Genomic DNA, 26,703 nt, shown 5'->3' with positions numbered 1-26,703 from the left:
TACGGCTGCGGCGTGGGGAACAAGTCCCTTGCCCCCCTTTTACAGAGGAGCTGTTCCAGCTGGGGCTGGGAACATCACCCCGTGACAGGAGAAACCCCAGCCACCACCATGGCTTTCCTTAGGACGTGTGCCAGGTCGTGGGCAGGGCTGCCCGCATAGCTGGGCATCCCGACACTGACCTGCGGGCACTGCTCCTCCGCACTGCTGCGGGATGCGTTGGACCCAGGAGTCCTTGTCAGCACCTTGGCAAATACCGGTGGTGAGCATGTCCTGGAGCTGGGCAGAGCTGGAATTTTCCTTCCCCACCTCCTCCTCCCGGCTCAGCAGCCCTGTCCCTGGGGAGCCAATGGCCGGGTGGCCCCGCGCATTAGCCTGACTTGTCATCCCGTTAATTACCTTCTGGCTAATCCCGGCTGAGCCGGGCCAGGGCAAGCGGGCTCGGCTGCCGGCCATGGCTGCGCACAGCCCGCTGCCCCCCAGCCTCCGCCGGGGCTTGGCAGCGTTCAGCGGCTCCCTCTTCATCCCCAACAAGACGCGGGACAGTGGCGCTGCCCACACCTACCGCCCAGGTACCGGCGGCAGGCTCGGCGCCGGGGGGTTTGGGGGGAGGGGGTTTGCTGTTGCTTCATCACGGCGAGCCGGCTCAGCACATCACCAAAGCACCCGGGTGCCTCTGAACCAGGAGCACCCGAACGGTCCCTGCACCCACCCACTGGGCAAAAACACGTGCGTTTGCTGCCCACAGCCGTTCTTGGTACCCAGGCGTGGCAGGGGCCATCGCTGGCCCCTCCGCGAGCTGCGTGGCAGGGGGTCTGGGACGTGAGAACGGGGGTGCGGGGCAGCCCTGCCCAGCCCTGCCCAGCCCTGCCTGCCCTGCCTAGCCCACGAGGTGCTGGCCAGCCTGCCCCTCCAGATGATGCTCTACTTCAACGTCTACTACTTCCCCGTCTGGTGCCTGGCTGAAGGGATGATGCTGCAGCTGAAGGTACCGTCCCGTGGGGCACGTGGTGGTGGGGTGAGCCTGCTCCTGCCCAACCCCCCTGGGCATGCACCGAGCAGGGGAGGGGGGGCAGCATCTTCGAAATTAATGAGTCCCCACACACGAGCTAAATGGCCGGTCCCCCACAAGACAAGATGGCTTGCCTCCGGCTCCCAGAAATGGAAAAGGTGAGAACAACCACGGAACTTTCCAGGCGGGGAAGGTTAAACTGGGAGGGCAGAGTGAGCAGGGCTGGGCACCAGCATGGGTGGGAGCTGGCAGAGCCCAGGGAGCTGGGCCCAGGGTGCTGGGGATGGAGCACAGGGGATGGTGCCCAGGGGATGGGAAACTGGGCATGGAGAGCTGGGCACGGGGCGCAGGGGATGCAGAGCACAGGGCTGGCTGGGACAAGGCTGTGCCCCTGTTCCAGTACCACCTGCTGCCTCAGCACTACCAGTTCCTGCTGGTTGCTGCCTTCCTCATCCTCTCGCTGACTGAAGGCTCCCGCCTCTACCTGGGCTACGTGGGGAACCTGCAGGAGAAGGTAAGTGCCGTCTCTCTGCCCTGGCCACTAGTGCCCTGGGCTCGGTGCGGGATGGCCTGGCTGTGGGAGCTGTGGCTATGCTGGATGTCCCCTCGCCCAGGACCTGAGTGCCTGTCCCTGCCCATTCCTCCTGGAGTCCTGCCTGGAGCTGTCCCAGGAGGGAGCTGCAGGTGTAGGCAGGACCTGGAGGCGCAGGCAGGACCTGGAGGCAGGGGACAAAGGGCACCCGCTCGCTCTCCTTCTGTATCCCTCCCAGTGCTGTGGGTGCAATGCTCCAGTACTGGGCTTGATAGCATCCCACCACACCCAGGCACAGCTCTGCGTGGCAGGGACGTCCCCGGTCCCCGAGGCCAGCAGAGTGGCCGATGCAGGGAGCTCCTGGGCAGAGAGGGTCCCCCCACCCCACCGATGGCTTCTGCTCCCACAGGTGCCCGAGCTGGCCGGGTTCCTTCTCCTCTCCTTCCTGATCCAGCTCCCCCTCCTGCTCTTCCTGCTGACGGACAGCCACACCATCCGCCTGCCGCTAGAGATGGTGGTGCACAGCCTTCTCCTGGCCTTCCTCATCGCCGAGATCGTGGCTGCCTTCCTCGCGCTGAAGACCATGACCAAGCAGCTGGCGGCACAGTTCTACCTGCGGCAGTTCAAAGAGGGCAGCAGGGGACGGCCGGGGCAGGGGGGCACAGGCAGATGAGGAGGGGTGATGCCACGGGACCCCCCACCCCATCCCATATAGTCAATCCTTGCAGGGAGCATTAAACGGTGCTCGGACTCCCGCTGCGCCTCCACACACCGTGCTTTTGAGCCGGGCAGCTCGGCAGCTTCTGGGGTTCCTGGAGCACCCCACGGGCACGGACCCGGCCAGGCCCTGCCCTGCACCAGGCTGGCACAGCCCAGGACAGGGGGGAGCGCAGGGTTCAGCACCTCTGAAACGCTCAGGGTCACCCCAGGGCTGCGCTCGTCCTCGCTGAGCACCGGCCCCGGCAGGAGCGGGGAGCTGGGGAGCTGCACTGCACCCCCCCTGCAAGCACGTACCAGGGCTGCTGCCTTCAGCTCAGCTCCTAAACGCTCCCCGAGCGTAGCCAAGGCTGGGGGGGGACACAGCCCTGCTGCTCCCTGGGGAGCTCCCGAGGAGCCGGGCGGCTCGCACGAAGCCATCCCAGCTGGAAGCGTGTGGGGAGCTGCGAGGTGCAAGTGGCACCCCAAAACCTTCACCGCCACCCCCAGGGCTAGAGACAGAGCAGAGCCACCTCCCGCTTGCTGAACAGCTTTATTTCATTGCATCCCTGTTTTTCACAGGGAAATCAAGGCCCATGGCCACCGGGAACGTGAAGAAGCGCAAAGTGCTTTAAGCCTCCGGTGCTGAGCGTGGGCCGGCCGCTCCCCAGCGAGCTCGGGCTGCGGAGGCAGCTCTGCAGCACGGCTCTGCTCGGGCACTGCCTGGGCAGCGCTGGGAGCTGCACGCGGGAGGGTTTTGTGCTCCAGGTGCCAAGAACTTCTGCTGACGCAAATGCTTCTCCAGGGAAAGCAGACCCTAACCCCAGCAGCGCACACTTGGGCCTGGAGAACTGGGCCACCTCCACCTGGGCCACAGCCACGGCCCCATGACATCTACCTGGAGGTTGCTCCGGAGTGAAGGATGCTTGTGGCGGAGCATTCCCGATGTCCCTAAGCTGCAGCCTCGGTCTTACCTTTAGGGGGTTTTGCCTGCGAAACAAACAGAGACATCTTGGTGTGCTAGAGACAAGGGGACAGCCCAGGCAGGGGGTCCTGTGCTGGTCTGCTCAGTCCCACGCCACCAGATTCATGGTTTGTGACTCCCACTCGTGATTTCAGATCGAGCATTAGGAACAACTTTTTTTTTCTTCCCAGTAGGATGGTGCAGCCCTGGAGCAGTTCAGCAGGAGCTGGGGGATCTCTGTCCTCAGCGCCAGGGCGCACTCGGAAGAGCTGCCCTCTGCCCACAGGGAGTTTGGCCTGATTCAGTTCGGAAGAAGGTGGATAATGTGGAGCTGGGTCAGGTTTCTATGGTAAGGTCCCCTTGGGGGCTCCTTGCTGTCTAGCAGTAGTTGAGGTTGCAGTACTGCGATCCCTGCAGTCCAGGCAACCACCTGGGTCCCCTCTTCCACTCTGCTGCCTGTTGTAAGAGTTTAACCTCTGTCAGGTTCAGTCCAGGCCAGCCACCAAGCCCAAGAGTCGAAGATTAAGACCTGCTCCGGATTTTGTGAATTGAGTTTTAACCAAGGGGTAGAAAATAATTAAATCCACTTGCAAAACTTCACTCTAACCTCATCTCTCCAAAGTGGCCCCATCCTTACCTCCTCGAACTTCTCCTTCCAATAGAACTCAGCCTTGGCATCCAGGTAGAGCAGAACCAGGTCACAGACCACGGTGGCCTGGAGACAGACAAACGCAGCAGGGCAGTCAGCGGTGAGACTTCCTGCAGGAGCACCAGGCTCTCTGCCCTGGCTCCCACTGAACCCTGCAGCCGGCTGCAGGCCAACCTCCGGCACCTGGACAGTGTTCGGGACAGTGCTGGCCTCCAGCCCAGGCCACCCAGGCAGCTCCACCAGGTCCTCTCTGACCCAACCTGCTCCCGTTAGCTGCACAGGAGGTTAGATGTGATCACCTGGGCTGCAACGCATGGATGCGGGGTGAGGGGTGGACCAGTGGAGAGCTGCCGTCACAGCCACGACAGGGACTGGGCTGGGCACGTCTGGGAGGAAAGAGGGGGCAGGTGGGGAGCCCAGGCTCCCTGTTACTCTGCTGAAAGGGAAGAGCCACTGAAGTGCTCTACAAGGGGCTCTACAAGGTCTCCATGGCCACAACGCCATGTCCATGCTGGAGCCGGACGCTGGCTCGCTTTAGAGTCGGGAAAAACAGAGGAGGTGCTCTCTCCTGGCTGAGATAGCTGGAACAGACCAGCCAGCAACAGCCCAGGGATGCACCTTCCTGGGATCAACACAAATACCCAGCCTCCACGAGATGTGCCCCTGACAGTGCCCAGCAGTGTTGTTACTGCTAACGAAGCCAAACAGGAAAACGGGAGCTAACACCCTGCCAGGCAATCCCCCCTGGCAGGCACCCAGGAAGCCTTGTGCCCAGGCAGGCAGGGCAACAACAGGGGAGTGGGAAATCCCAACCCACGGATCGGAGGAAAAGAGCGTATCTGGAGTACTCACGGCACCAAAGAACGCGATGCCGGTGCCGAAGCTCACGGCAGCAGGAATTATGCTGAACTTCCCAGCCTGGTGAGAAAGAGTGGGTGGAGGGGGAAGACAGGGGGTGGAGAGTGGTGAGAGGGTTGTGGGACAAGCCCCGCTGGGCTGTGTGCTTAAAGCCAGGGAGGTGCTGGAGGAAACCGGGGTCATTTCTCTGTGCCCAGCTGTAGGAACCTGACTGCTATTGCCTCGACTCAAAACCCCTTTGTCTGACAAAGAAGGGACTGAGGCAGCTCGTGACTCGGTGGCAGCAGAGGTTACTGTGACCCACCTACTGCCGCAGGCGCAGTGGGAGCCTCCCTCTTGCTGCAGGGCCCCAGCAGCTGCCACCCACGGAACCACATCCCAGCAAACATGGCCCTGATGTGATGTGTCTCTCTCTGCTCAAATGAGTCTGGTATCTCCAAGGAAAGAGATTTTTGGGTTCCTGTCTCTCTCCTGGCTATTGTCTCCTGCTCCACACCCCCTGGGGCCCACTCTCACTACCCAGAAGTGGTGTGCCCCGTTCTGCACTGCATGCTCCACCCTCTTCAGGTGAGAAGGCCACTGCTAGGCATGGCAGAGCAGCTGTGGACATCTCTCGGGGTGGCAAGTCCTCTCAGCACAAGCTCCATATTGCACAGCTGAGTACTGAGTTTAGCAGTGATGTTGCACAGAGTAGCATCAGCCATGATCATGCCCATGCCTTTTCTCCTCAAGGATAAAATTAATCAAAATTAATTGTCCAGGTTCAGAAAAGTTCAGGTTGATCTTTGCCAGGGTGCTCCCACAATGAGACCCTCAGAGATGCCCACAGGCCCTCTGCCCAGACAAGCTCACCTTGCCTGCAGGGCCCAGCACTTCACAACACCCACATCTGATCCTCAACAAGGGAAGCCTCCCTGCTCAGGGTGTTACCAAGATGTTCCTTTTCAAATGGGAGAGACCATTTTTTCCTGCTCTGCTTGGAAAACTCTGGAAAGAGGTGAAGAGCTCACCAGGGTGGGGAGAAGTGGCGCCAGCAGGAAGGCATGGGGCTGGCTGCAGGAGAGAGCAGCGGGGAGCGTTGCGAGGAGTCAGCTGCCAGGACTGCGCATGCGGGGTCTGCAGAGCAGACGGTACCTGGCCGTGCACGGAGATGTCGAAGCGGATGCCGTAGAGCTTCAGCAGGTTCCGGTAGAGCTGCCGCTGGGAGTCCCAGTAGTAGGAGGCAGTTCTGTGGGAGACATTGGACACGGCTCAGAAAGCCACGGCAGCTCTGCGCAGGCAGTGAGGGAAGAGGGCTGCCAGTGCCCTGTGATTGCTGGGGCTACCGTGTGCCTGTGCACACCTTGTGCCCTCCAGCGGGCTGGGACGTGGGCGATGCACGTGCTGCCATGACTCCCTCGCTTGGCATCACCAGCGGGGCATCAGCGTCCGCTCAGCACCCAGCCCGGGGTCACTGGGAGCACACAGCTCCCAGCACGTCCAGTTCAGGGTCAGCATGGGCGTGGACTGCCACACGTCCCTGCCCTCACACAGGTAACGCCTCGCACAGCTCCAAACAGAGCAGAGCTACAAGGTGCAGGAACTACCACGGCACCCCAGTACTGACAGACCCCGTGCTGAGTTACCGCACCCCGCTGTCCCCGCTGCTCCTTTCAGAGCATCAAACAGGAAAACCGAGATCTCGAATGACTGCCACGTGCTCAACCCACGTGGCCGCGGTCCCAGCGTCCTCACCTAAAGTTGTACCTCCTGTCCTGCAGGCTGAAGGAGTACCGCGGCTGGCACTGGGCAGCAGCGTGGTCCAGGTCGCAGTCCCACTCTATGTGAACTCCGATGCTCCCCCCCTGCAAAACAGTTTATTCCAGAAGCACAGGATCAGAGATTTGCTGTGTCCTTTACTGTCCAGATGTTCTCATATCACACATTCCCTCAGCGTTTCAAGGGTCAGTCCTGCCCCCCGCCCCTTGCCCACACCCTTGGGGAATGTGGAGTCATTTTCCACACTTCTAAAAAAACAAGTACCAGCAGTGCAAGGTCTTCAAAGGTCTCTCCAGCTGCCTCCACCATGTCACGGACACGGAAGACGGGGCAGGAGGGGTTGAAGAATGGATCGTACGTGCAGCTCTTGAAATAGGTGGGGTCATTGGTTTGCAAAGTATTGCACCTGAGACAAGGAGAGAGGTAGAGGTGGGGGGGAGCTGTCATGGGAGGGGTGGGGTGTGGGAGGTCAGGGAGCCCTGATGCAGGACTGAAACGGAGACCCTCGTGCTGGAGTGGGATCACTAATGCTCCTGCTTTGGGGGGAGATAGTCATTGTCCCTCTGAAAGCCTCAGTTGGAGAGAAGATAGAGAGAAACCGGCCCAGAGGAATCACACGTGGAGTTATCAGCCTTTACAACACCTACCACGGTCCTTCTCCTCCCAGCTCCTCTCCTCCACCTCTGCATTTGTGCTTCTCCTTCCTTCTCTGGCACCTAGCTCCCACCGCTGCGAGGTGTAATGACCCAGCTCGGGTTAGCGCTCCAGGGGTGAGAGCCGGGCAGTCCAGCTGCCCCAAGCCACGTCTCCTGCCAGAGCAGGGCAGCACACTCAGCGGGCCTGGGGCTGTGAGGCCAGTGCAGCCCTTTACTGGGCCTCTGTGAAACCATCTTGCAGGGACTAAAATGCAAAAATAAATGGGGTAAAAGGAGACCTTGGGAATATCTGGCCTTGTCCAGCTGTCTGTGGTGCTCTAGACAGGCAGACAGACACCAGTCCCTCTCTCTGAGGGCTCCCCATCCCCTTGCTCTTACATCTGCAGACTCAGGTGCCGCTGAAGTGGCCGGTGTTCTCCTGAACACACCATCCTGAACCGTAACTGCCCGAGCCACCACCCACCCGGGATGGCGCATGGCTTGTTTGGACGCCTCGGCTGCTCAGCCCCCAGGCAGAAGAGCTCAGCGCAGAGGCTGCACGCACAGTCTGGCTGCAGGAGTGTCATACTTACTTGGAGAAGTTAAATTTGGTGAAGTGGACGGTATTTTTTATAAAAAGAGTGAAATTCTCCGCCTCAGCCAGAAGAGGTTTCCTGGAAAACAACGACCAACGAACTCAAATTTTGCACAGCAGCCAAGGCACGTCCCCACTCCCCTCGCTCCAGTCTCTTCCACCATCCCCAGACTTTGGCTACAAGGAACAGTTGGAAGAAAAGCTCTTGCATGAAGTTCTCTGGGCTTAACTGACCAATAGATCAATGTCAAAGATCTCCCTGAGCCTGGCTGCCCCTCAGGCAAGTATGATCAGGCCCCTGGTTACACAGAGCACAGAGGGAAGGAACCAAAGCTCTCGACGCCTAGTGCCCCCTCACCCTGTGCCTTACCTGGGCACGGTGCTGTTCTCCACAGGGCACCAGCCATAGATCTCACAGGTGGAATGGCTGGTGTTGAACATCACGCATTTCCCAGTTTTTATCCCTAGAAATGAGACAATGTATATCATTTACAGTTCCTTTTCAAAATGTCCTCTCTGCAGCTCCCCTCCTGGGATAGTGCCCTGGCCACAGGCTTGTTCTGGCCTTCTCAAAACCTGAACCACCAAGACGATCCCGGGATCATCTTCAGTGTTTTCCCCACCCAACAACTTCCTTGTGAACCCTTCCCTCCAGGCCGAACAACAGGAGCTGTTTTACAAAGACAAGAAGCTGCTTGTGGGAACACAACGAGCTAGGCCAATCCTGGACACAAAGCTTTGGCAACCGACCTCCTAGAGCTGAAATATCCTTTTCTGGCTGAACTCACATGGGCTGCTAATATTAATCAGCACGAAATAAAAGCCAGGTTTTATCACAAAAGGAAAACCTGCCAATCACATGGCACAGCAGCTTCAATTCCAGCAGCCAGGATCAGAAACGAAGCGCCCCTGTACTTGCTGTGACAGCTTGTCCAGCCGTGACAGGTTGCTGTAAGGTTTTGCCAAGAATAAATGGCTGGAGAGCACTTCCCTGCGCACTTATAAAAAGGCTGAACTCAGGCAATCAGGCACCTCCATGGATCTGTTTGCTACCAACAGGAGGAATTAAATGATTTTATGTTTTTTTTTAGCAAAACATCCAGTACCGTTGCCACGAACCACTGGGTTTCCCACGGGACAGTCTGCATCTTCCGTGCACACCGCATCGAGAACGGAGGGGCTCTGGGAGAGACAGAGGAAAGCGCTGTCACTGCGCTGCGCAGCTGCCCGAGGCCACGCTGTCACTCACCCACATTTCTGCGCTGCTGCTCCTGTTTCTCCAAGCACGTCCCAAACGCTTACAGAAGACATCCACCATGTCCAGAATCTGGGCAGCCTCCAGCCAGCGAGGAGAGAGGCATCTCCTTCCCGCCCACCTCCACGCTCTCTGGGGTACTCGCCTCCTCTGCCTCAGCAGCAGAGCCTCAGGAGAGAGCTTGGACCTCTCTGCTAGGACTGGGAACAAGCACAGTTGGGTTCGGGAGGGCCTTAAGGGCAGAGCCCATTAAGCACTTTGTAAAGCACCACCACAATTCCCCCAGGGAAAGGCTGAAGCGACCCTAAATACTGCATAACACAAGTTTTACAAGAGACGTGGAAAGGTTCACCCTCACTCTGCGCCCACCTGACTGCCAGGAGCAGCAAAAAGCTCCTATTCAAACAGAGAGAGGATGGCAGGTGGGGGAACATGAGTAAAACCCTTTCCCAGCTCCTCCCAGGTCATTGCAAGAGCCATCAGCCCATCAGAAACCCACGTCCCCAACCCAGAGTGGGTCAGAGGCCCAAAAGCAGGTGAGGAAACCCCAGTTATGGGGTCAGAAGAAGGTGGGTCTGTCCAGGCCCCCCCAAGGGCTGTCCCAGGACAGCCTCAGCCCCTTGGTCCAGGTGTGAAACCCACCATGAGGAGCTGAGAGGACCAGCACACTGCCTAGTGGTATGGGAATCATTTTGGGATTGCACAGGACGTTTAGGGGATGGGATGTTTAGGGAAGGAAGAAAAAGGCATGCAAAGGGAGGGATCTAGGAGAGCTGAGAAGGAACCAACACCGGAAAACAGAGGGATAAAAGGATGCAAAGGACTGGTTGCATGTAAAGAGCTGCCCTGCGCCTCATCAGCACAGCCTGTCCTACCTTTGTACTAAACTCCACGTCTATTTTCCTGGGCAGAAGCTCTGTTCTGCGTGTGTGGATGAGGGTCCGAGTGCCAGCAGCTGCAGTGACTGCAGGCGGGCACACGAACGTGTGATTTGCAGCAAACGTGGGGCTGGATGAGCCAGCGAGGAGGTGGCCTGGGAGCCAGGGGGGTGTCTAAGGGTGAGCCTGCAGGAGCTGACTACTTAGAGGGACCGGGGAGTCCTGCCGGCTGCTGGAGAGGGGTGGCTACCGGATTCATACCCCTGATAAATCTGAATCAGGAGCCACCGCTCACAGCTCACAGGACCCACCTGCAATGCTGTAATAAGCACTTACAAGAGCACTTTGTCACCCTGGATCCAAATCAAGACATCATGGATTTAGCCTCCAGAAGGACCCAAACAACAGATATTTGCAGGTGAGGGTGTCAGTCCCTTCCCAAGTCCAGGTAACAAGACACATGACAAGTGGCAGACAGACACTTCTGGGTGTTCAGGGCATGCAAGCTGCAAAGCTTGGGAGAAATTAGCGTACTGAAGTCTGCGACGGTGTTACAGAAAACCTAAAACTTGGCTAAGAAGGTTTCAACCTCCCCTACCACCTTTTAGTGGAAATGAGCCTTGAAAAAAACCTGTCGGTGCTGGCATTCTCCACAGGTATGATCCAAACCAGGCCACACGTGCCACAAGTGCACTGTGAGAGAAGCAAAGAGATGGAGGCTCAGTTAAAAGCCTTCATGGGGCCCTGGATCTGTGCTCCTAAAGCTCTCTAAACCATTGCTGCATCTTGGTTGTGTAAGGGCCTCAACGCTTGGGTAATTCAGGAGTAACAACTTTTTCTAGGAACCTACCCAAGAACTGCAGGTTTGGGATGGGGCAGGAATATGAGCACACCAGCATTTAGAACAGGTTTCTTGACAAGCAGGTGAACTGCTACACGTTTTCAGAAAACTTCCCCCGAGGTGCTTACAGCAGAGCTCAGATGCTGCTCAGAGCTCGTAGCATTTGTGTTGCTAGGACAGGGGTGATTTCAGACAGGAGCAGCAACGATGTGCTTGTGCTGCCAGCACAGATCTGTGCATAAACTCTTGGAACCTCAGGACTGAAAGGTTTCTATTTACCTTCTGTAGTCACTCCATCAGCAGCACCTGGACCTGCAAGAGCTGAGCACAGCTGGATGTGCTAAGAGATGGTGATTTAAGTGAAATGGTCCCTTAGCCCCAGAGCTTGCATCTGGGCAGAGTGGCTGCACTGTCTAATGCCTTCTGGCTCTAAGTCTATTTTGATCATCTTCATTAACTTTCAGAGCACCTCGCAAACAGAGGCAGAGGGTTTCCAATCACTCGAAGTATTTGAGATCAACATTGATCTCCCTAAGAGATATGGCACAGCTCAGCCACAGATCTCCACTCAACACAGACATCAACTTCTACAACAACCTGACCTGTGATCAGGTGCTGCCTCTGGCCCCAGCTGGACTCTTCTCTAGTCTGCCAGCACAGAATACTTTGGTAATCGAGAATATTCAGAAATTCCTGCAAAGACAAAAGCTTTCACCTCTAAATCTTCAAAGCTTTCCAAACATGAATGGCAGCTACAGCCTCACAGCCAGGAACTGAGAAACTACTGGAGAGCAGCATGAGGTGAAGGCTGCGACAGGCTCCCAGACACACCACAGCACTGTGATGGGACAAAATGCTCTGCTCTCTGTACCCTGGGCTTGCCCACTGCAAAGTTAAGCATCCAGATGCCAGCGACTACCCGGGGGAGAGCCCTGAAATGCTCTACAACACATGTCTTCCCCTGGGGGTGTTCCTGCAGCTATCACTACTTTAAGAGCTCTCAACATTTTACAGAGCGACCACTAGCACCATTTTCCCCCCGACTGAAAACCAGGGTTGCTCCTTCTCTTCTGCAGCCTTTGGGCTGCGTTTGGAGCGCAGCCCAGCCCAGCAGCCTGCAGCACCGGGTGAGCTGGGAAGCAGGATCAGGCTGGGCACAGCACAGCAGGCCACAGCAAAAACTGAAGGGCCCGTTAGGACAAACAGTGCTTGGCTCAGGCACCAGGAGCCAGCAGTGGCTTAGCTTAAAAGACACTTGCTCCTGTCTGCCAAGCAGGGTCCACCTTGGGAGAGTTCAGTTGAGGGGCTGGCCTGAATCCAGCCTTAAATGTAAGATTTCTCCCAGAGAGCATATACCACTAAGTCTTGGCTGACTGGGAAACCACCTAGACCTTGTGCTTGGTCCCTCCTAAAAATAGGCCATTAAGATGGGGAGGACATTAGTCCTGCAGCAGGGAGTTATAAAAGAAACATGACACAGGTATCCATGGAGTGTGTGTAAAAGCATCGGGGAAAATGGTAGAACAGAGGTTACAGAATGGAGCAGCAAGTCAAGAAACCACGAATATGTGTGAGACTCAGGAAGGAACACAGGTAACAGCGGTATTAGCTGGGGATGGCAGCGCTGATGCCAGCCGCAGTGTGGAGATGGAATAGCAAGAGGGCAACAGCTCAGCCTCCCCAGAATGGCCCTTGTCCCTGTAAAGATCACCCAGTGTCACCACCCCTCAAGAAGCCCAGAGGGCTGGCGAGGACCCAACAGACTGTGTCCCTCGTCCTTCTGGTCACCACAAGTGATTCTGGCCAAACTGCCTGGATACACGTCTTGGTTCATGCAGGTACGACAGAGCAAGTGCAAATGAGCAAGTAAGATCTATGGAGCAACGAGAATGAGGGGGAATCAGCTTTGTTTGGAATACAAATCCACTTCTCTCTTCTGCTGGTCTTGCACTGGGTTTTTACGAGTTCCTGCACAGCCACAGAGCAGCAGCACTGATGGCTTTATAACCCCGACCCCACCGCAGTGCTGGGCTCACCTACCTCGGGACAGGTGCCCTGCGCTTGCTTGGCTGTAGCGATGAAATTGGTCACCAGAAAAAGCACATTTTCTCCCTAGGAGGCAAGAAGGCACCTTCAGCGGGGGGGGGATTTACACGGTCACGCTCCTCCACAGCGGAGCCAACAACAGATTTTCCGGGTTTTGGCTTTATAACTCACAACTTTCCCTTCCCAAAGGGGTTTTACCGCAGCTTTTGCCAACCCCCTCCCTCCCCGAACCGCGCGGGCCCCGGCCGTACCTGGGGGGGCCGGGCATAGTCCGCCGCGTCCCACAGCCGGCGGCCCGCGCCCCCCGGGGCCTCGGCGACCGCCGCCCCCTTCAGCTTGGTGACAACGGCGGCGCGGGGGGCGCGGTCGGTGTCCTGGTAGCCCTTCCGCACCAGCAGCACCCACCTGCGGAGGGGCGGGGGGGGGGGGGGGCGAGGCGCGCTGAGGGGACCCCTGGCCCGCCCCGCCGCCACCGGGAGGGCCGGGCCCCGGGGGCGGCCGGCTCGCCGCGGCGGGAGGGGACCGCCCTACCCGAGCAGGTAGCCCAGCACGCCGAGCTGGAGCAGGCGGTGCAGCAGCCCGACCCGCCGGTTCCGCGTCAGCGCGAACTTCACCGTCTTGTAGTCGAGCAGCCCGCGGCACGGCCCGCCCGGCGCCGCGCCCGCCATGGCGGCCGGCGGGGCACCGCGGGGCGCCGGCCCGGCCCGCCCCTCCGCAGCCCCGCACCGCCCCTCGCAGCCCCGCACCGCCCCTCGCAGCCCCGCTCCGCCCCGTCGCCATGGCAGCAGCGCGGCGGGCCCGGGCCGGAGATGATGGCGGTGGCGGCAACGATGGGGGGCGGCGGCGGCGGCGGCAGCGACGCGGACGGGGGGAGCTCGGGTGCGGTGTGAGGGGGCTCCGCCGGCTGGGGTTGACTCCGGCCCGGCCTCCGCGGGCGGTGTCCCTGGGGTGGGCCCGGGGGAACGCCAGGCTTGTCCCGCCGGGCCTGGGAGGCAGCGGCCTGGCTCGGGCCCGGGCCTAGGCCGCGTCCCCGCGGTGGTGGTGGAGGAACCGCAACAACGCGGCGGGCGCTGGGGCTCCGTGTGAGCACTCGGTGAAACTGTCCCCAACGCTCTTTCCCCGCAGGTGAGGAGGACGCCGGCGGCCCGGTGGGAGAGAGCCGATACCGGGCCGCGTGCCGGGCCTGCGGCGTGACCCCGGCCTCCGGCCTCCTGCAGCGCACGCCAGGCCCCACACTCAGCCTGCGGCACCGGGGCCTGGGCCCACGGGTGAGGGTCGGCAGCACCATCACCCTGCGTGAGAGACACCCGCCGCAGGGCCCTGGGGCATCAGAGGGGCTGCAAACCCCGTCAGCCAGCCGGGGCTGTCCCCTCTGTCACCCTGCTGTCACACTTAGCTGTGGGCCCTCGCCAGAACCAGAAACAAGTGCAAACATCCCCACCTAGGGACTGTAGATTTGTCCTTCCCCCTAACGCACGTGCTGGTGTAACTCCTCTGCGTGTCAGAGCAACCCAAGTTTTATGTCAAGAACATGTCAAGGACCGTTTTCTGCCTGCATTGCTGGCAGTTCAGATACCGCTCAGGGGCCAGTTACTCCACGTGAGGTTTGGTGTTGGGTGAGCGGTGGGGATTTGTCAACGCGTTGTCTTGCAGGGCTCGGGAGCGGGAGTTGTGTCCTGCGGACACGGGATGGGAGGTGGGAGGATGGGATGTGCCGGTGTGTCATTACCCCTCTTCCCCCTTAGGCTGCAAATTTTACCTGTCTGTTGTCTCCCTTGGGGTACCCCATGTTTTTTAAATTAATATTTTCAGGAGGAAATCATAAACCTTTTGTATGTTCACACATTGGTTTGTGTCAGGTAGTCCCACCCATGAAAGCTGTTTTCAGTGGGCATTTTGGAAAGGTGGAGTTTGGACCATGAAAAGGACGCAGCCTTTCATACTAATTTTTGGTGATAAACCCTTTTGTTCTGTTATTTTATCTGGAATAGTTCTCTGAGGTCCCTTCCAGTTCATTTTCCTGTGTCTGACATCCAAGGCTGGAGAAAATAATTTGATTTTGCAGTATCTGTTGAGTAATCACAAGGTCATTGCCATACTTCTGTTTAATTCTAAATATTTTTGAAATTAAGAATTCCCAGTGAGACAAAGCAGGACACTGACGCAATAGAAGCTTCTTAAATGTTGAGGTGAGGATTCAGAGCAGCCGTAAGTAAACTAAAGGAATGCTTACTATGGCTGTACTCACAGACTGCCAGGTGATGTTTGGAGAGGTACATCATCAGGCACAGTGGGCGAGAACCTTTCCCTTTTCCTCTACATCATGAATATTGACAGCAGAAGTACTTTTTCATTGTTTTTGTGGAAGGAGAAATTAATTTTTTAACAACATAAGCAAAATAAAATCTCTTGAACATAAACCATATTCAGGGTTTGCTTTTCTAGCCTAGCTTGAAGTGAGTTTGGAAGGGGAACCTTTTTGCTGGTTGCTTTGTGAAATGCCCCCGAGCCCTGCCAGGCTAAGGGGAGCTGAAACAAAAACATTCACAAGAGCTTTGTGAACCTGGTAAAACTGTAAATGACTTGTTGTGGGGTTTTTTTTGTTGCAGGGTGCCAAGGCTTTAGCTCATTCCCTGATGGTCGATACCTCCGTCCTCACGTTAGACCTGAGTGACAACTGGCTGCAGGGAGAAGGGGCGGCTGCAATTGCGGAGATGCTGAAAGAAAACTGCTACATTTCAGGTTGGTGTTCTCCCACCTAACGTTCTCTGGTAGACGCGTTGCTGTAGAGGAGAAATTGTGCTGGCTTCTTTGTGGATTTAACTAGTCCTGCTGTCATAGTGACTCTGTGCGTGTGAAAAGGGTACCAGAACTGGGGTGCTGTTTGAACAGTTTAAAACTGTGTTTAAAACTGTGCTGCTTCATCACCTTTCTCCACCTGTATTCATGGCCTTCGCTTTTGTGAAGTTAGGATGCCGCTAACTGCAGCCAGCCCAGTCCTGTTAATCCTGTGAAGCTGCTGGAAAGTCAGGGGAAAGAGCAAGTTTCTGGTTTGATCGTGGATCAGAAACATCCACCTGAAACTTAGACTGTTCAGAGGATGTGGTTAATAGTGGTTAACACTTTCTAAGCTGGATTTGCAGGATCTGCGTCTAGGAAAACCAGGCTTCTGTGTAGGGGCAGGTGGAAGGGGAGCCCACCTAGAGTGAATCTGCAGGCCTGTGTTCTTGCAGCAGCACACGTCTGCCCTTCCCAGGGACATTTCACATGTCTGATACCTCTGTAGTATTAGACTACAGATGCTACAGATACAGGGAGCAGAAGCAGAGCAGTGCTGCTTCAATTTAAGTCTCAGTCAGGCAGTGTTGAGACTAGAGATCATGGTTTTAGTCCCTGCTTTTCCAGGGTCAGTATTCCTGCCTTTCGTAATTTAAGTTGCAGCTCCCAGTTATAGGGGGACAGGTTACCTGGGTTGTGGGTTACATGTGGCAGGGTCCTATGCAGAGCCAAGGTGCAGCAAAGGCAGTTCAGTGGGATACAACTGGTTGTGCCAGCACGTACCCAGAAGCACTAACAAGCTCTGCAAAACCTGAGGTTGTTACGTGCAGAGACTAGGAGTCCCTGTGCTGTGCTGCTGTGTGAAGAGCACAGAGCAGAGACCCAGCACAGGGCTGCGTGGAGCCCCTGTCATGTCTCTGTGTCATTTTCCAGTGCTTGCATTAACCTTCTGTTTCAGTGTCTGAATCTCCAGGCCCCTGCCACAACACAGGCAGAACTTCGCTATAAATCACGCTGGTTGCTGCACTGAAGGGTATATTTTATTCACAAAGAACAGGGTCAGTTTAGACAGCTCAGAATAGAACACAGCTCTCGTGTACCTGAGACAACCCTCATCTGCTTTGTCAGGAAATCATCACAGATGAAGAGGACAGGTTCTGTGCTGTGAAGCTCCTGTTAAGATGAGATTTCCTTCTTTTTGTTCTCTAGTGCTTGGATTCGGTACCATCTCTGGAGGTGTTTAAGAAAAGCCTGGACATGGCACTTAGTGCCCTGGTCTAGTTGCCATGGTGGTGTCAGGGCAATGGTTGGACTCGATGATCCCAGAGGGCTTTTCCAACCTGGTTGATTCTGTGATTCTGTGGCATTAGAGATTTAGGGGTTCTGTTACTTCTGTGGTAGGAAAATTCATGTTTCATAGTTGGGTCTCAGTGTCTGTCTTCACATCCATTCATGTTGTTACATTTAGCTTCCCTGCCTCTCCCAGCCTACACTTTTTTTCAAGCCATGGTGAGGAACCAAGAAAGCTGGTTTAATTTAGCTGAGTGTAGGTTGTGCCTGGAGTGGGAAGCACAGATGTACAAGGAGCACTTTTGTCTCATGTCCCATATTCAGGTGGCAAAACTTGAATGGGCCTATCTTGGGGACAGGCTTTGAATTAAAAAATGAAGTTCTGTTGTTCCTACTAACATGCTCTGTTAGACCAGGTTCTGCATTCTTATTTTCCAAGTCTGGCACTGCTTCTGCCTTTGCAGCATAGAGATCAGGTGCTGATATGACATAATTTGATGATCTGATAATGTTTTTTCTTTCCCCAGCTGTTGATTTATCTGACAACAAATTAGGCGTTGAAGGAGCTAAGGCCTTTTCTGCTCTGCTTTTAGAAAATACTACAATTGCCTCCCTCCAGCTCTCAGGAAATGAATTTGATGATCACGCAGCGAAGTATTTAGCAGATGCCATCACAGCAAACAGCAAAGTGGAAATTCTGGATCTAAGTTACAACATGTTTGGTGACAAAGCAGGTAAAGTGCTGTCTGTGCACCTTGCACAGAGAGGGGTGCTGCAGCAGTTCGCCGTGCAGCTTAATGAGCTGCTTGCCTGCCTCAGACCTTTGGAGAGCAGGGCTGGTTAATATTTTCAGTTTCCTGAAAATATTTTTGGCTCTTTGTAGGCAAAAAAAAATTCTCCCAAGTAACAAATGATAGGACGAGAGGAAATGGCCTCAAGTTGCCCCAGGGGAGGTTTAGATTGGAGATCAGGGACAATGTCTTCCCCAAAAGGGTTGTCAAGCACTGGCACAGGCTGCCCAGGGCAGTGGTGGAGTCCCCATCCCTGGGGGGATTTAAAAGCCGTGTAGATGTGGTGCTGAGGGCCATGGGTTAGTGGTGGCCTTGGCAGTGCTGGGTTAGCGGCTGGACTTGATCTTAAAGGTACTTTCCAACCAAAATGATTCTATAAAACCAGTATCAAGCTGTCATAGTTTGTTCATCTTTGTCTCTGCCTCTTCTTATAGCATTGCAAGCTTTACCTCTTCTGCTTCTTTCCCCTGTTCATCCTAGTTCCCAAGTTCCCATGGCCTTCCTTTCACTGAACTATCATTTGCTTTTTTTCTTGATCATTATTTCAGCTTTCACAGGTGTGTAAAATGCTTAATAAGAGCAGAAGAAAACAGCAGAACGGAGTTTGCCAGCTTCTGTCTCGCTCCCTGTCACGAGAGGTGATTGCGGGTGCCAAGGGGAGGGTGTGAGAGTGGAACAAGCAGGCGGTTGTGCTTCCTTGATACTTCGCCACCCTCGACAGCTTGTGGTTTGGAGACTTCCTTTGCTAATGACTTTGGCTGTTTCTTTTCTATGTTCTTGTTGGTCTCAACCTCGTTAATGCATATTGCTTTTTCTTTGGCTCTGGATTTTTAAGCACACTGGTGTTTAATCGTTACATCCTTGCATTCACAGAGCTCCTGTGATGCTCTGCGATGTGATGCAACCCAGTTACTGCTCTCTGGGCCTCCGTCTGTACTGGTTTCACCAGGCACACTTGTGCTGGGCTGAACTCATCCTTTCTTCCTGACTGTCCACTTCTGCAGGATACTCCTCATGATGTCATTGCTAATCCCTGACTTTTCAACCTTTATGCTCCTCTCCTTTTTGCACCTTGCTGGCATGTGCTTCATTGTCTCCATCTATGGCTGTCCTTGGGCAACCCTAGCCATGTATTCTGCTACCTCCAGGCTGAAGATTCACAAATCTCCTCCCTACTCCTGGTCTCACCCTACAACTGTGCTCCAAATCCCTCTACTTCCAACACTGTCTGTGATGGGTACACACTCAAGAGACGGAGACACTGAATTCTTCCTCTCCCATGCCACATCCCATGCTCTGTCAGATCCACATTCTCCCCTGGTTGTGTCTTTCATGAAAAATCCACCATCTTCTCTCCACTGCTTTACAACCCTTAGTCATCACACATCTCACCTGCTAGAGCCTGCTCCTTGAAGATCCTCTATGTCTTCAGTGGGCTTCTCTGGCTCACAAGTGAGGAAACCACCATAATCCTCATCTCTTCTGGCCACCAGGAACACACCAGCCATTCACTTCGTTCCTTCCCAGTTCTGTTCTGCTTTTTTCCTCATTTTTACTTTTGAAGGTTGCAGTGGCTGTTTTTCTGTCCACCCTTACCCTGCTCATCTCCTCCTGCCTTTACAGTCAAACAGCTCTCCCCACTCTTCTGGTCTTCCATGGCAGTGCCTTCCTTTTCTTCTGTGTTGGTTGACAACCTCATTTCTTTTCCTGCCCCATTGGAAACTCGCAGAACACGTGCTGAGGAAACCTCTTCAGATGTTATAATGGCACAGGAGCTCTGGGAGGGGTTAAAGAGAGAGCAGAGCTGGCTTCTCTGCCAGCTGAACACGGGAGCAGACTTCAGCTGGCTGGAGGCCAGAGCTGGGGAAGGGTGAGAGGCGGTGGGGAGCTACCTGGTTGCTTGGTGTCAGCTTTCAGAGTCACATCAGGCAGGAGAAGGAAGCCTGTGCAGCCTGATTTCCATGCATGAGCAGCAGACCCTGGCTTTGCAATATGGTGACTGGATTTTCTCTCCCTTCTCTGCTACATTTGCAGGTTGTGGTCAGAGAACACATTTACTTTATTGACCAGCAGCTTCTGCTTTGTGTTTATGGTAAATGAGGTATAAAGAAAATAATATGTTGTAGTTTTAATTGCCTGCCTGGAGGTAGTTGCAGAGAATTAGCTGAACTAACTTAAGCTTCCTGTTTTGCAGAGCAGGATTAGCAGAGCAGCTAATCCTTTTAACTCCTCAACTGTTTGGCTTCACGTATTTTTTCTTAGGTGAAGTTCTTGGAACAGCAATAGCAGAAAACATTGGATTAAAGGAACTTAAAATCAGCTGGAACCATTTCCATAGCCAAGGGGCAGCTGCCTTGGCCAGGGGCTTGGGGGTAGGAAATGCTTTCACTCCTGTTTGTAAATTCTGAGAACACGCATGAAGCTTTATGTGTTTAAACGAGCGTGAATGCCGTGATGTGCTGTTTGCCTTGTGCCCTTGCCTGTCCAAGAGCCATCTGTGATCTGGGATCATACAGACCTTGGAACTAAGGAGTAAAATCATCCATTGTCTATTGATATATTGCATATGTTTTCATTTCCCTTTCTAGTTCTTTCCCTTTTTAGAGTCAAAATTACTGTAAGGAATGTTTTGGATTGTTTCATTTCAGTTCTGATTCATAAATCAATACAGAAATTGTTTTGTATACAGTTTTTACTCTACTAAAAGAAAGTAGTGTCTAATGTCTCTCATTAAAATATGAAACAGTTCTTCCAGCCTCTTAGGCTGGAAGGGGCCACTAAGGTAAATTAATTTCACCTCTTGTATAATGCAAATCACATGTGCCATCCAAGGCCTAGCAAGCCCCCAACTCTTTTTGGACAGTAGAAGGAACAGTAGTGCACAGGCAGGATATTTCTTCAAGGTTGAATCGAGTGACAGGGAGACTTTCAGTTGTGTGTTTATGTCACACCACAGGCAAACGTATTCCTCAAAGTGCTGGACGTTTCCTACAACGGCTTTGGCAACAGTGGAGCAGCTGCCTTGGGGGAGGCTCTTAAGGCCAACAATGTGCTGGAAGAGCTCAACATTAGGTGAGCCAGACTCCGGTCCTGAATTTTCTCCCATTTTGCAGTGATAGGCAATGCCCACAGCAGCCATTTGGATCTCCTACCTGCAGAGAGCAGTAGGTGCATAAGGCAGAGGGAGCGCTACAACATACTGGTGCTGCTGGTCTCATCCCAAATCCCAGTTCCTCTCCTTAAACTTGAGGTCACAGCCGAGGGGCTGGGGGATGTGTTATGGGATGCAGGGACAGAGCATCTGGGGATTGCACAAGGCCTGTTAGGGGATGTTTAGGGGAGGAACCAAGGGCGAGGGAAGGGATCTAGGTGCTCTGGGGAGGAACAAGCATGGGAAAAGAGCGGGATGAGGTGTGAATGTTGAGTGTTTCTGTCTGTGTTGATCTGTGTGGCTGGCCGTATGCATGCATTGCATGCACTTGTGTCTGTGCCTATGGGAGATACACGGTCAGCCTCACTACTGGGGGCTGTCTCAGCCTCACCTCTATCAGCCTGTGGGATTTGGCAGCTCCTCACTGCTTCCAGCCTTCCAAATACAATTGTTTAGTTGGAAGGAGCTGCCCTAAATTCCCTCTGGATACAACATATTTTCAGTGCTGGGTGAAGCAGGAGGTTGCGTATCCTTTGCCTGAGCGATGTGGCTCTGGAACACCTGCAGCTCAGCGTGTGAAGCGTGCCTTTTGTCTGCTTTTAGCAACAACCGTATTTCGGTGGAAGGAGCTCTGCACATTGCAGCTGGCCTGAAAGAAAACAAGACTCTGAAAAGACTTAACGTGAGTAACTATCCTAGGAGGGTATTGGAGCTTCTTACGCATATTTAAATATCGCTGATGCATGTATGTCATAGGGTCACAGACTGGTTTCAGTTGGAATGGACCTTAAATATCATCTAGTTCCAACCCCCTGCCACAGGCAGGGACACCTTCCACCAGACCAGGTTGCTCCCAGCCCCATCCAACCTGCCCTTGAACACTGCCAGGGAGGGGGCAGCCACAGCTGCTCTGGGCAACCTGGGCCAGGGTCTCACCACCCTCACAGCAAAGAATTTCTTCCTCAGATCTCATCTCAATCTCCCCTCTTTCAGTTTAAAACCGTTCCCCCTTGTCCTCTCACTCCACGCCCTTGCAAAAAAGCCCCTCTCCAGCTTTCCTGTAGTCCCTTCAGGCACTGGAAGGTGCTAGAAGGTCTCCCCGGAGCCTTCTCTTCTCCAGGCTGAACAGCCCCAGCTCTCTCAGCCTGTCTCCATAGCAGAGGGGCTCCAGCCCTCTGAGCATCTCCGTGGCCTCCTCTGGACTCGCTCCAACAGCTCCATGTCCTTCTTGTGTTGGGGCCCCAGAGCTGGACGCAGCACTGCAGGGGGGGTCTCCCGAGAGCGGAGCAGAGGGGCAGAATCCCCTCCCTCGCCCTGCTGGCCACGCTGCTGGGGATGCAGCCCAGGATATGGATTGTCCTGGATTGGAACCCCTTAGAACAAATCCACAGCAAAATCAGGGAGCTGCTTGCCCCAGCCTGTCTCCTCCCATGCTTCCCTGGTTGCAGTATGCTCTCATTAAGACAGAGGGCTGGTATCCAGCAGTTTCCTCGGTGAAGAGAGATTTCTGTGACTTTGCCACTGTGTGAACTGCTGCCTGTCCTGCCGTGTCTTGCAGCATGGTTAGCATCCTATTTCTGCAGCAGTGTGTCCAGCTTGGCATGGCGGGTGGCACTTGAGAGCCCTTGGCTCAGTGATACTGGCACTTGAAGTAAAACCCGCTGGTATCTCTACCACTGGGGACCACTGGTACCGTCAAGGATCATACAAAAAAAACTCCTGTCACCTCTCCTTGTGCTGTTTCTCTTCTGACTGCAGATGACCAGAAATCCCATGCAGAGTGAAGGCTGCTGTGGGGTCCTCAAAGCTCTACAAGCAAATTCTGGCACTGGCGTAGAGATCCTGGATTTACCAGTGAGTGTTACACCAGAAAGAAGAGGGAAGGGAGGGAAGAGGTTGAATGCATGGTGTATGAATAACAAAGGGCTGCCAGAGGGATTCTGGCTCCGGCGCTGTTGCTGCCCAGCGAGGACTTGGATATTGATATTAGGAAAAATTTCTTCCCCCAAAGGGTTGTCAGGCACTGGCACAGGCTGCCCAGGGCAGTGGTGGAGTCCCCATCCCTGGGGGGATTTAAAAGCCATGTAGATGTGGTGCTGAGGGCCATGGGTTAGTGGTGGCCTTGGCAGTGCTGGGCTAATGGTTGGACTTGATGATCTTAAAGGTTCTTTCCAACCCAAACGTTTCTATGATTCTATGACTGTACATGGAGGGAATGCCCCCCCACTTGAAAACATGGACATGTCTGTATGTGTCCAGGCCCCACTTTGTGTTCTTGCAGCAGCACCAAGGTGCAGGAATGCACCGAGCTGGGTGTTGCTCAGGCTTTGGGCAGCAGCAGGGTGTGGAGGAAGCAGGGCTCCGTTCTCGGTGCAAAGGTGCTGGGCACTTGGAGGAATCTGGCTGCCTCTGAATTCAGAAATTCCCTGGGAAGCTTGAGCTCTCTGCTCAAGTTCTGGAAGGGTTTCTGTCCCATTTCTCATTAGAAATGGGACAGCTAAATGTCCCTTAAATGGCACAAGAACTCCCACTTGAACATCTACCCCCTTTGTGAACAGTGCCGGACGCGAGAAGGCAGCCGTCTGTCACCAAGTAGGTCTCAGCACAAGGCCTCTTCATACACCCTATACCAAAGAGCATCACCCAGAACAGAGGCTCTGTCTCAGGCCAGTACTACTTAATGCCCTTAGGATCAATTAGCTGGCAACTACTTTTAATTTCTAAAAAGAGAAGACAGTTACTCAGTTGTTTATTGAGGAGGGATTTGTCTTGCCTAACTCATATACAACATAGGTGACTATGTCTGATGTGATTCCATGAGATCTGTTTCTAGAAGATGGAGGTTTAATCAATGGTATTTAAGGCAAAATGAACACACCTAGGTGTAGAGGTCTGCTTTAGGGTGGGCAGATTTGCACCTCAGCTCTGCTGACCCTACTGACTCTATCACCGTGGACTACACAGGGAGACTCTGATGGTGAGCTCAGAGGAAAGAGCTTCCTGCAGTCACCAGCATTTAATCAGGTTGATCTGGTCCTTCGTGACCCTTTGCTGTGAGCAATCCAGACATCTGCCCTAAACAGAGACCAGATGATCCCTGAAATGTTGAGCCTTTCCCTGTCATTCAGTGGCTACCCCTTGTACCTTCTCCTTCCCAGCTGTTTTAACTTCTCTTCCTGGAGACTGTTCTTCTGAGCTTGCTAGCTGTCCTGGCATTGTCCTGACTTTCTCTTCAGGGTTTTTTTGGTTTGTTTTTGACAGGGTATTTTCCACCTTTATCACACAGAATCACAGAATCACAGAATGTTAGGGATTGGAAGGGACCTCGAAAGATCATCTAGTCCAATCCCCCTGCGGGAGCAGGATTACCTGGATCATGTCACACAGGAACGCGTCCAGGCGGGTTTTGAACATCTCCAGAGAAGGAGACTCCACAACCTCCCTGGGCAGCCTGTGCCAGTGTTCAGTTACCCTCACTGTAAAGAAGTTTTTCCTCATATTTATGTGGAACCTCCTGTGTTCCAGCTTGCACCCGTTGCCCCTTGTCCTGTCAATGGATGTCACTGAGAAGAGCCTGGCTCCATCCTCATGACACTTGCCCTTCAGAGTACAGGGGGAGGAGAACCTCTCTTGACCTGCTAACCACACCCCTTCTAATATACCCCAGGATGCCATTGGCCGCCTTGGCCACAAGGGTACACTGCTGGCTCATGGTCATCCTGCTGTCCACTAGGACCCCCAGGTCCCTTTCCCCTACGCTGCTCTCCAACAGGTCTGTCCCCAACTTATACTGGTACATGGGGTTGTTCTTGCCCAGATGCAGGACTCTACACTTGCCCTTGTTATGTTTCATTAAATTTCTCCCCGCCCAACTCTCCAGCCTGTCCAGGTCTCTCTGAATGGCAGCACAGCCTGCTGGTGTGTCAACCGCTCCTCGCAGTTTGGTGTCATCAGCGAACTTGCTGACAGTGCACTCTAATCCCTCATCCAAGTCATTAATGAATATATCGAATGGTACTGGTCCCAGTACCGACCCTTGAGGGACGCCACTAGATACAGACCTCCAACTGGACTCTGTCCCATTGACCACCACTCTCTGGCTTCTTTCCTTCAGCCAGTTCACAATCCACCTCACTACCCGATCATCCAGACCACACTTCCCCAGTTTAGCTGTGAGGATGCTGTGGGAGACCGTGTCAAACGCTTTACTGAAATCGAGATAGACCACATCCACAGCTTTACCATCATCTATCCACCGGGTTACGTCCTCATAAAAGGCTATCAAGTTGGTTGAGCATGACTTCCCGTTGGTGAAGCCATGTTGACTGCCCCTAATGATCCCCCTATCCTTGATGTGCCTAGAGACAGCACCAAGGACAAGTTGTTCCATCACCTTTCTGGGGATGGGGGTGAGGCTGACCGGTCTATAGTTACCCGGGTCCTCCTTCTTGCCCTTTTTGAAGACTGGAGTGACATTCGCTTTCCTCCAGTCCTCAGGCACCTCTCCCGTTGCCCACGACTTAGCAAAGATGATGGAGAGTGGCCTAGCAATGACTTCTTTATTTTATGAACTTTAGCTCGCTGTCTTTTGGCAGTGCAGCGAGGAACTTACATGAATCCTTTGATTCTTCCTTTGACTTTCCTGATATCTTCCTTTGATTTCTGGGCTGCTTCGCCGTCACTTTAGTTCTTCTTCTTGCCCTGAGAGCAGGATGCTGCTGCTTGTTGAATCTCTTATCCACCAGTAACGTGGTGGTGTTGGCTAGCAGCCCTGAATCTCACAACCTTGTGTCAGAATTCCGTGTTTATGTTTAGATAGCACAGAATATATTGCAATATCTGTTTTCTGAGGCAGCATAAATCATGCCACATGTTTGCTTTACCTGGAGTGATTTTCCCTTCTAGGACATCCCTACGAACAAAGAGCTTGCAGAGCTGTGTGATGCTGTGAAAATACTTTTCCCAAATCTTCTTCTCAGACATGGTGGAAACACAAAGTTGCAGAGGAAAAGTCAGTAGAAGGTTGAGCTTTGGACTCAGCCCAAAGTGGTGGGTAATTTCCAGAACACAGTGGCTTAAAATGAGTCTCTTTGGGGCTGCTTCTTCAGCACCTCTGCCAAACACCCCAGTGCCACTCACCAAGCTTGTGACACGAGGACGCCCCAGGACAGTGCTGAAGACAGGATCCATGGAAATATTGGCTGCTTCATCATTGCTGAAACTTGGAAGTTTTTCTGTCTTTTTGCTTTAAGATTTCTGCTACGACCAGCTCTGAGTCTCTTCCAGCACATGCAAGCGCATCCCCACGGATGAGAGTCCAGGGGCTCCTTTTTAATCATCATGTTTGTGTGTAGGAACATTTGCCTGGTGGACCACCATGTGCTGTAGCTGCTGCTGGTGTCTGGATCCATAGCCCACTGCAGGGGGGTCTGTACAGCCCAAGAGCGTGCTTGTTATGTAGGAAGCAAAGTCCTACCCAGAGATGTGCTGTGAAATGCTCTCTGCCTTAGGCTTGTGCTCCTGTTACACAGCCGGGGTTGCCTTTGCTGAACTGGATGTCAGATGTGCTGGTCACTCATTCTCAGCTGCTTCCTACCACAGTTCCTCAGCCTTACATGGAGCCCATGCTCTCCAGAGCGGAGTTCCTGTCCTGGACCGTGACTGGCGGTGTTATTTCCTGGACGCAGGCTCTTGCTTTTGTCAGTGTTACATAGGACGAATGCTACAAGTTGCCTGGAAATAGGGCAGGCACTCGGTGGTAGTTCAGCCATGACAACAGCACATGGACAAAACATCCCTCCCTGGGATGTCTCCTGTGATCCTGGTACCAGTGGATGCTCACTACACTCTCTGGGACACCTGGGTGCTGTGATTCAGGGAGGAGGGGAATTGTGAGCTCCTTGAGGAGCATTAGGCAGGAATCATGTCTGTGCTCTGAGCAGCCTGGCTTGACTCTCCCTCTCCTGGTCTCTGGGAA

At 54.1% G+C, this 26,703-nt stretch overlaps 3 protein-coding genes across 5 annotated transcripts; 2 read left to right on the top strand and 1 right to left on the bottom strand.

The window, feature by feature from the left end:
* Positions 1-451: 451 nt before the first annotated feature.
* On the top strand, positions 452-2,214 carry LOC137670225 (transmembrane protein 17B-like). Its single transcript, XM_068412928.1, has 4 exons — positions 452-569; positions 882-985; positions 1,410-1,523; positions 1,951-2,214. The coding sequence occupies exons 1-4, from the start codon at positions 452-454 to the stop codon at positions 2,212-2,214; spliced, it is 600 nt and encodes a 199-aa protein (XP_068269029.1).
* A 758-nt stretch (positions 2,215-2,972) lies between these two features.
* Positions 2,973-13,390, bottom strand: P2RX6 (purinergic receptor P2X 6). 3 transcript variants are annotated; one of them, XR_011049205.1, is made up of 14 exons: positions 13,248-13,390; positions 12,968-13,121; positions 12,711-12,782; positions 8,803-8,878; positions 8,067-8,160; positions 7,695-7,775; positions 6,731-6,872; positions 6,443-6,552; positions 5,843-5,936; positions 4,703-4,768; positions 4,034-4,123; positions 3,839-3,916; positions 3,136-3,227; positions 2,973-3,054 (listed from the first exon to the last, which is right to left on the bottom strand). XR_011049205.1 is itself a non-coding variant. In XM_068412675.1 (13 exons), the coding sequence occupies exons 1-13, from the start codon at positions 13,382-13,384 to the stop codon at positions 3,189-3,191; spliced, it is 1,233 nt and encodes a 410-aa protein (XP_068268776.1). In that variant the 5' UTR covers positions 13,385-13,390; the 3' UTR covers positions 3,099-3,188. The 3 variants fall into 3 exon arrangements, 2 of the variants coding, with proteins under 2 accessions (XP_068268776.1, XP_068268777.1); XM_068412675.1 differs by lacking the exon at positions 2,973-3,054 and having other exon boundaries at positions 3,099-3,227; XM_068412676.1 differs by lacking the exons at positions 2,973-3,054; positions 4,034-4,123 and having other exon boundaries at positions 3,099-3,227.
* Positions 13,391-13,528: 138 nt separating this feature from the next.
* On the top strand, positions 13,529-26,162 carry LRRC74B (leucine rich repeat containing 74B). The gene is made up of 9 exons (XM_068412926.1): positions 13,529-13,595; positions 13,842-13,984; positions 15,326-15,458; positions 17,312-17,518; positions 19,838-19,947; positions 20,532-20,647; positions 21,330-21,408; positions 22,485-22,580; positions 25,632-26,162. Exons 1-9 carry the CDS (start codon positions 13,529-13,531, stop codon positions 25,743-25,745), a joined length of 1,065 nt encoding a protein of 354 aa, XP_068269027.1. The 3' UTR covers positions 25,746-26,162.
* Positions 26,163-26,703: the final 541 nt, after the last annotated feature.

Source organism: Nyctibius grandis, chromosome 14 (genome assembly GCF_013368605.1).
Source record: "Nyctibius grandis isolate bNycGra1 chromosome 14, bNycGra1.pri, whole genome shotgun sequence".
Classification (NCBI taxonomy): Eukaryota; Metazoa; Chordata; class Aves; order Nyctibiiformes; family Nyctibiidae; genus Nyctibius; species Nyctibius grandis.
This window is presented reverse-complemented; position numbering and strand designations above follow the sequence as displayed.

Coding starts and splice junctions, on each gene's coding strand:
- LOC137670225 (XM_068412928.1), top strand. CDS start 452: ATGGCTGCGCACAGCCCGCTGCCCCCCAGCCTCCGCCGGGGCTTGGCA. Junction 570..881: donor TGCCCACACCTACCGCCCAG/GTACCGGCGGCA, acceptor TGCCCTGCCTAG/CCCACGAGGTGCTGGCCAGC. Junction 1,524..1,950: donor TGGGGAACCTGCAGGAGAAG/GTAAGTGCCGTC, acceptor CTGCTCCCACAG/GTGCCCGAGCTGGCCGGGTT.
- P2RX6 (XM_068412675.1), bottom strand. CDS start 13,384: ATGGCGGGCGCGGCGCCGGGCGGGCCGTGCCGCGGGCTGCTCGACTAC. Junction 8,879..12,710: donor CGCAGGGCACCTGTCCCGAG/GTAGGTGAGCCC, acceptor TGTCTCTCCCAG/AGCCCCTCCGTTCTCGATGC. Junction 3,228..3,838: donor GGAAGGAGAAGTTCGAGGAG/GTAAGGATGGGG, acceptor TTTGTTTCGCAG/GCAAAACCCCCTAAAGGTAA.
- LRRC74B (XM_068412926.1), top strand. CDS start 13,529: ATGGCGGTGGCGGCAACGATGGGGGGCGGCGGCGGCGGCGGCAGCGAC. Junction 20,648..21,329: donor CTGGAAGAGCTCAACATTAG/GTGAGCCAGACT, acceptor GTCTGCTTTTAG/CAACAACCGTATTTCGGTGG. Junction 21,409..22,484: donor AGACTCTGAAAAGACTTAAC/GTGAGTAACTAT, acceptor TTCTGACTGCAG/ATGACCAGAAATCCCATGCA.